The sequence below is a fragment of the Apaloderma vittatum genome, unplaced genomic scaffold (genome assembly GCF_000703405.1).
Source record: "Apaloderma vittatum isolate BGI_N311 unplaced genomic scaffold, ASM70340v1 scaffold1734, whole genome shotgun sequence".
In the NCBI taxonomy this organism is placed as follows: Eukaryota; Metazoa; Chordata; class Aves; order Trogoniformes; family Trogonidae; genus Apaloderma; species Apaloderma vittatum.
This window is the reverse complement of record NW_009713039.1, coordinates 41776-49270: the sequence shown is the minus strand read 5'-3', so window position 1 is coordinate 49270 and position 7495 is coordinate 41776. Positions and strand designations below refer to the sequence as shown.

Below are 7495 nucleotides of genomic sequence, written 5' to 3'. Positions count from 1 at the left end.
GCGTCCTCCCCCCCCGGGAGCCACTCCCTCCATCTTTTCTTACAGCTTCCCTTCTTCAGGAAGCATCCTTCCCGTTCCCCGGAAGAGCACTGGCATGGACGTGCTGCACGTGTAGGATGGGGTGAGGGTTTGTGGTCCCTGGGACGAGCATATCTGAAAAAGGAAGGCGAGTATAAAAGGAATAAAGAGGAAATCTTGGATCCCTCCACCCTCTCCACTGCCCAGAGCCATCGTGTGCCTCCCAGGCATTGCTCTTTCCCCGAGAAGGGCTCTGAGCAGCTGTGGAGAGCGGGTGGCAGAAAACAGAAAACCAAACCCCAGGGCCAAAGAGTTATTATCAACAGGAAAAAAACACCAGCTTCGAGAGGAACCGACCGTAATGGCTTTCCTTCCAACTTCCTTTTTCCTTCCATCTGCATCTGCACCTTCACCAGATCAGTTGGGCTGGCGAAAAACTGTCCAATGGCACCTGCAGACATGCCTCCAACCACAGCTTTCCTGCCAAACAGGGAGAAAAAAACTGCTCTCTAGAATACACTGAAAACCTTCCCAGTGCTCAACCTGGAGAGTTCAGCAGCACGACCCAGCTGAAACAAGTGTGAATGGTTATTCCTTATACTAACAGCCAAAGTTAAGGTAATAATTGCAACAACTGCCGATAAGGGTAGTCAGTAATATTTCTGCCAATTTTAAGAACGGGTTAAAATTTATCTGAGGGGAAAAAAATCAAGTTATACATGACCAAGATGCTCTGTTTCCTCTCCAGGTTACATTATGTGCCTTGCTTAAGGTTTAAAGGCAGGATGTTAAGGAACACAAGTAAGGGATGGTGATCCATATATTATAATAACTGAATGCCAGCCTGAAACTCTAAACTGCTTGCTGATATCTAAAATTATTGTTTATCTCCCTAACACAACTAGCAGCATCATGTTAATTTTCTGCTTCTACTTACTTTAGCAGAACCAGAAATGTTGGTATTATTCCCCTTCCCATACCACCAAGCATGACAAGTACTTTAGCTGTACTAGATTTTATAAATCTTATCCTAAAAACAGTTACATTTTCCACCCAGGATTTGATTTTGGAGTAAAATACTTGCTTGGATATGATACTGTATATGATTATAAAAGTACATGATTGACATTTTAACAATAATAATTTGACAATTAGAAATCAGTGATTTTCAAAACTTACAGAAAAATCTGCTTCATTCCCCACACACAAATATACTACTTGCATTGTCAAAAAAAAAAGGGACTGCATGAGATTTAACTGTTGCTGAATTGAAAGTGCAGAACAAAGACTTTGGTTTTGCTTTTTGTAGGGATCACTTGTCTCCTTGGGAAGCAGGCACAGATTTAACTTAGACTGACGTCTGTCAGATACATGTGAACAAAAAAACATCTTTTCCTTCAGGATTTGCCTCTTCAGTAGCCAGGAAATTTCCATCTCTTGGGCTAAGGTGCACCACCAGAATCAGCAAACCTTCCTATTACCCTTACACTCCTCGTTAATAATCCAACGGCATAATAATTTCTTACCTAGGCAGTAGGGCAAGCAGCAAAATGTTGCCAAACTGCTGATTTGGCAGCACATCACGGGATCCATCCCTCCAGCAGCTGGAAATCTGAGATGTACAACCCGTGCCTTCTTGTCTGCAAAGCTCCAGAGGATATCTGAGGTGTCCATCATACCTTTGGAAATGTGTCCTCACCCCATGTGGAGCTACTTAAGCTCTCGGGTGACCTCGGAGCTGAGTAGGGCACAAGCTGCGAGTCCAGCATGGCTGGAGCTCTGGCCTGAATCCTACAGGCAGCTGTGGGATTAGTCACAGCGCTGTCGGGTTTGTGCAATTGCTCACGGCTTCTCCAGCAGCCGTCACACACCGCTGTACGGCCAGCCACGACGTCCCACCATCCCCTGGCCCATGTGGAAAATAAAGGAGCTGCTACCACATCATAGATCTTGAGTCATGTCAAGCCGCCCTGCCTCCGCTCTAATCCAGGCTAATTCTTGCCCCCAGGACAGCTGATCTGATAAACTGCTATTGCTACAGTTTTTCCACATTTTTCCATCTTTTTAGTAGAGTATCCTTATTAATCATGGTCCTAGTTAAGCCTCTGAGAAATGTATTTCAATGTTTCTTAGTCCCGTTCCCAGCTGAATGAAAAGATACTGCCCTAAAACTAAAATTAGAAAGTCCGTATCCGTACTTAAACCCCTACTTTATATTTACCATCTTTAGGGTAGGAGAGCCATGAGGAAAATTAGAGTTTTTTGGGCTGCAGGACTCTTACAGTAAGGACAATCCCCAAACAAGCAAAAGCATAAAAACGCAACATTACCAGAAAGGAAAGCTTTCATCCTCAGCTCTGCCAAGCACGGAGTCACGGAGATGTTCGTACGCAACCATCCGAACCCCGGAGTACACTGTGGGAAACAAAAGCAGGAGACAATTCTTGGGTCTGCCATGTCTGGAGGTCGCGCTATGATAAAGAGGTCAAGCGATTGGTTGTAAAACGCTCCAGACCTCGCCTGCATGATCCAAATGGGGAAGGCAAGGGGGCTGCCTGGTAGCAATGCCAGAGCCAGAACTTTTTAGCATCAGGGAATCTCTCTGGCTGAGCCATTCATCTACCAGGAGGCAGCACAGCTGATGCCTGCACATTAAGGAGGTGTTGCTTCCCTCTCAGCTGGTGCCAAGCACGAAACCTCTCACAAGTGCTTTTGAGGTTTCATGCTGTCACCGTTATTTCCAAATAAAACACAGGAAGCTGTTACCTGTGGCCAAACCGCTAAAGCATTTCTTCATCCTAGCATTTGCAACCTTATCTTTTCTGTCCCAGCCTGTCCCCACTTCCCTCCAATAAAAGATATTTATTGTTCTGAGAACCCTGAGTGGCTGCTTGTGCTGAAGAGCTTCCTGCAAAGATAACAGGGATTGTATTTTGCTTTCCCAGAAACCAGAATAAGTCTGGGAGGGAATGAGCAAAAGAAGGAAGAGATGATATTGAGACAGAATCTCATATATTTCAAAGCAGGATTGCAGGGTAGACTGAAGAAGTCCTTGCAGATAAACTTAAAAGTACAGGAAGATATGGCAAGCTCACTCCAAAAAGTTGTCAGCCACAGAAGGCAGGACCCAAAGTTGTCCCACCACGAGCAGATAATCACCTATGTGGCGGTACACGGCCGGTGTGGCTCCTTGCCAGAGCTTTTGTAAGCCCTCCTCTCGCACGATGCCGGCCGCGGTGCGCAGCATGCCCCGGTAAGGGACCGCCTGGCCACCAGCTGCTCTGCTGCGACGAACAGCAGCTTCACCTTGCACCTGCAGTCGTGTTTTTGTGAGGTCCAGGGGAAACGTCACTGGAAAATAGCAGGGAGCAAACGTGAACGTGAGTGCAGCTGCAGAGAGACCCTGCTGGTAACATCTACACCACAATCCCCCTCTTCCGAGCAGCCAAGGGGGCTGTGCAGGCAGCAGCAGACAGCAGGGATCGTACCCAAACAGGGCGCAGAAGATTTGTGGAAAACAGGAGATTCACTTCCATATCTGTTAAATGTGGCTCTGGGCACAAGTAACCAAAATACATGCCTGTCGATCACCAAGTCTTTCTCCCTTATTTCCTTTCTGCAAATTTGTTAACGCAATACGCATACTTTCCGAGAGACTCTGGATTAAAATTTCTGTTCCAGTTTCTCCCCTTGAATAAAAATCAGTCAAATCTCTTATCGAGCATGTGGCCTCTCCAATTCTGGCCAGCACAGTGGCAGCACATGTTACAGTCAGGAACAACCCCACAGCGGCCATGGTAATGCAGAGAGACAAGCAGGTGAGCATCTGTCCTACAAACCACCCTAAAACATGCTGTTTTGCTGATGCAGACATAAAAACCATATTTAGCCTGTTGCTTCTCTCACTGAAATACCAGGTGGCCATGGACGGTGGTCCACCTTGATCTCAGCTTCCCAGGGCTGCTCCTGAAATAGTGTGGGTACGTATTTGCTGCCCCTAATTTCAGATCCAAGCCAGGGGTGTCTAAGGCAGCGAGTGCCGAGGAGCAGGCGTTGTCCTTGGCTCCATACCACGGTAACACATCATGCTACAGCGTCCTTCCAGAGCAGGACTCAGAGGTGCCAGAGGAACGCAGTCACTGCTCAAAGCTTCAGCAGATTTACAGCTGATTTGTGCATTAAATCTGGTATTCACGTTAAAAGATGAGCAAAGATTGAGAAATTGCAAAACATTGGTGCAATGCAGGAGATCTGCCTGTAAGAGCTCGTAGAAATTATATAGAATGTGCTGAGAAATATTCTAAATAAATGACTGATCACAAAATAGTGCTATGCAGATGCCAAGGTGGTTTCCCATATTTCAGCAAGCAGTTTACTACACTCCATTTTTACACTTCTAGTTACAGTGGAGATGTCTGTAAGACGTAATTTTCCTTTGATTAATCTGAATTAACTACAAAAAGCAAGTTCCTGATGAAATCACTCCCTTGCTACTAATTTAGGCAGCAGATTGTCCTGCCTCTTTAGTCTTGTTCCAGAAACCCAGCAAATGCAAAGCTTAAATTAGGCACAACCGCTCTGTGTTAATGACTACAGCCCCTCGGTGTTGGAGGCAAAGATTTCAACCTGAAAACCCCCTCCCTCCAGCCCCGCAGTCAGGCGGCACAAAACGCTCACAAGGCTTAAATCATTGCAAAGTCACGACGAGCAGAGTGGAACGAACAGATTTGCCGGAGCCAGAAAGCCCGGGCAAACACCAAAGAACAAGGTGTCCGGGGACTGAAGGATCCCCTGCCTCTGGAAGCAAATTTTGATGCCCTTTCCGAAAATCCCCGTGAGCTGTACCTAGTTCTGCCACAGCCGCTGCGCAGGCTGACAGAGCGAATTTGCTGACTCGGGGCCATCTCTCTGGAAGAGACAAGCTCTTTTCTTCTGCAGGTGACATCTAGCGTCTAACATGAAATAAGGCTCAATCAGCCAACCTGCGAGGGTCTGGAGCAAAAAGCAGACCCTAACTCAGCTCTGTTCTGGGTCCTTTAGGAGACAAATTGCTGAAGCTCATGGTTCTGCAGCACCGGCAGCAGCAATCGCAGCAGCCCAAGTGCCTCCTGCCGAGCTGCGAGGTCCTTGTGCAGCGACACAAGAGTGCAACAGCTCCTGGGAAATGTAGTCTGTCACCCACGTTACCTCTGCCAGGAAACCAGCAGTGCACGCACAACTACATGCACAATTTTGCCCATTATCTACATTATTTTTTTTTCAACAGATAAATTATTAATGGAACCTCAAGATTGTGAGAATACATGTAGAGTCCTTTTGCTTTCTGGGGGCTGTCACTGCCAGCAAGTGCCTCAGGAGCCTCAAACTGCATCCCTGTGCCAAACTGCTGCGCAGGCATCCCAGACGGGTGAATTGATCCAGATGTGGTTTAACAAAAGCTGTGTTAGGAACACTTACACGCTGAGCTGGAGCTCTTGTGGCAGTTCGTGTCTCCTGGCGGTTAGGCACAAAACCTGGGAACACAGAAGCCACTCTGCCCAAAGCCCCATATGTAAAAGTATAAAGGTTTTCCTAGCTGAATACTGAAGCCCTGTTAATTGTGTGCCAGTCCTAATTTCTCTTAATGTAGGCGTATTCTCTTGGTGGGAAAAAACAAAAAAGGGTAAGGCATGCGCTGTTCAAGAGAAGCTTTTCATTTATCATTAAAATCTCAGCTGAATCACTAAGTTAATCATTAGCTGTTAATCACTAATCCTCATGTTGAGGATTTGAGGATTTTTTAGGTCACAGAAACTTTTCCCAGAACATGGCCCCACAGCCCTGTCTGGCTGACTAAAATTTTAATGTGGGGTCCTCCTCACAGCGATTCAGAAAAATGAAACATTGCAGGTGAAATATTCAGCTGAAGTCAGATGATTTTATCTCGTCCATCACCAATAACCAGTATTAAATTGGATCTTGTTTGAGTTAGAATTCGTTAAAATTCATGCAGTGATAAAAGAAAGTGCTAACAAAGCCCTGGTTAAAAGAAGAAAACATGTTGCAATTTAATGCAAACCTGCCTGGTGCCCTGAGAGAACAGGTGATTCAGAGCCCTCTTCGAGCCAGTTTAAGCAATGTGCTGTGGGCATTTTTGTGCCTCCCTCCATAGCTATTCTCTGGGCTTGGGTAAACTACTGATTCATCATTCAGGTATGAGAATACCTCAACAGGTCATCGAGTACAATCCTCTGCTCAGAGCAGGGATAGCTTAGGAGTTCCATCAGGTTGCTCGGGGTCTTGTTTGGTCACCTGCAAACCTCTGAGGATGGGGATTTCACAACCACAGCCTGCTCTAGTGCCTAACTACTTTGTGAACTGTTTTTCCTTATATTCAGTCAGAGTTTCCCACGTTGCATTATGTCCATTGCCTTTCATCCCTTACATGTATACCTCTGGCGACAGCCTCTATCATCATGATTTAGGGGGTGGAAACCAACAACTAGATCCCTCCTGTAGAGAGAGCAGCTCTCCAGGATAATTTTTAATCTGGGGAAATGAGTCCTTTTTTAAAGGACTGATTTGGGGATGGCAGTGAGGAAGAATTTTCTCTTCCCACAATATCTCTGAAATGAGCCTGACCTGGGCATGAACGCTTGAACAGCTCTGTGATCTGTGGAGCAGAGAAGGGCCAGTGCTCACCGAGGTGCATCAAACAGCTGGAGCTTATATATCCCCAAATCCTGAGGGAGACAACTCCAGCAGAGAGGACCCTTCCCATTTATTTATTTCAGTTTTCGGTGAGACAGCATTTTCTGGTTTCTGTCCAAAGTCAGTTTGATCAAAGGCTGCATATCCTGGGAGGGAGCATGGACTTCAGACATGATGGAAGGGTCTGGGGGGCCCATGTGCTGCTGGAGAAAGGCAGCTGAACCATCCCTGTCGTCTGACCTGCTTCCATTGGTTGGGACTGTGTCAGTTTACACTGGGAAGACCATTAACTATTTTCTGCTCAGGACTAGGACCTAGTCTGAGGACAGTTTGTGAGTGACTATCGCACCATCGTCCTGGCTGTGTGCTCCTCACAACAGTGCCTTTCAGTAGCACCTCGTGTCCTTCACCATACTAAGGAGTTTCTTACCATCTGCCTTGCTGAAAATCACAGCACCTCTACTTTGTAATCTTAATACTGCCAAACAAATATTATTTTTTTTAACTGAAGAAAGCAATGTGCTGCTTTGCTGCAGTGTCCCTGCCTGCTCGAGTAGCCTTCCAGCAATGGGTGCAGAGTTCAAGGATTTGTCACAGCAACATCTAAGTTTTGCAAGCAGCAGAGTTGGTCCTCGTCCCAGAGTGGAGGAGAATTGGCTCTGCCTTTTCCAAAACAAGAGCTTGTCCCCTGGGTTGCTTGGTTCTTTAACATCTTGTCTCCATGGCAGTGATCAGCTGGCAGGACTGATAAAAGAGGCCCCATTCATTGAGTCGGGTACAGCAGCTG

The 7495-nt window shown here is 46.4% G+C and overlaps 1 protein-coding gene across 1 annotated transcript in view; it reads right to left on the bottom strand.

The window, feature by feature from the left end:
* SLC25A27 (solute carrier family 25, member 27) overlaps window positions 1–4963 on the bottom strand; it is a 9311-nt gene extending 4348 nt beyond the window's left edge. Inside the window, exons 1-4 of the mRNA XM_009868193.1 lie at window positions 4864–4963; window positions 3178–3369; window positions 2349–2433; window positions 376–498 (exon numbers count right to left, since the gene is read on the bottom strand). Of these exons, the coding sequence (XP_009866495.1) occupies window positions 376–498; window positions 2349–2433; window positions 3178–3369; window positions 4864–4963 (500 nt within the window). The remainder of the gene's footprint in view (window positions 1–375; window positions 499–2348; window positions 2434–3177; window positions 3370–4863) is intronic.
* Between the last annotated feature and the right edge of the window lie 2532 nt (window positions 4964–7495).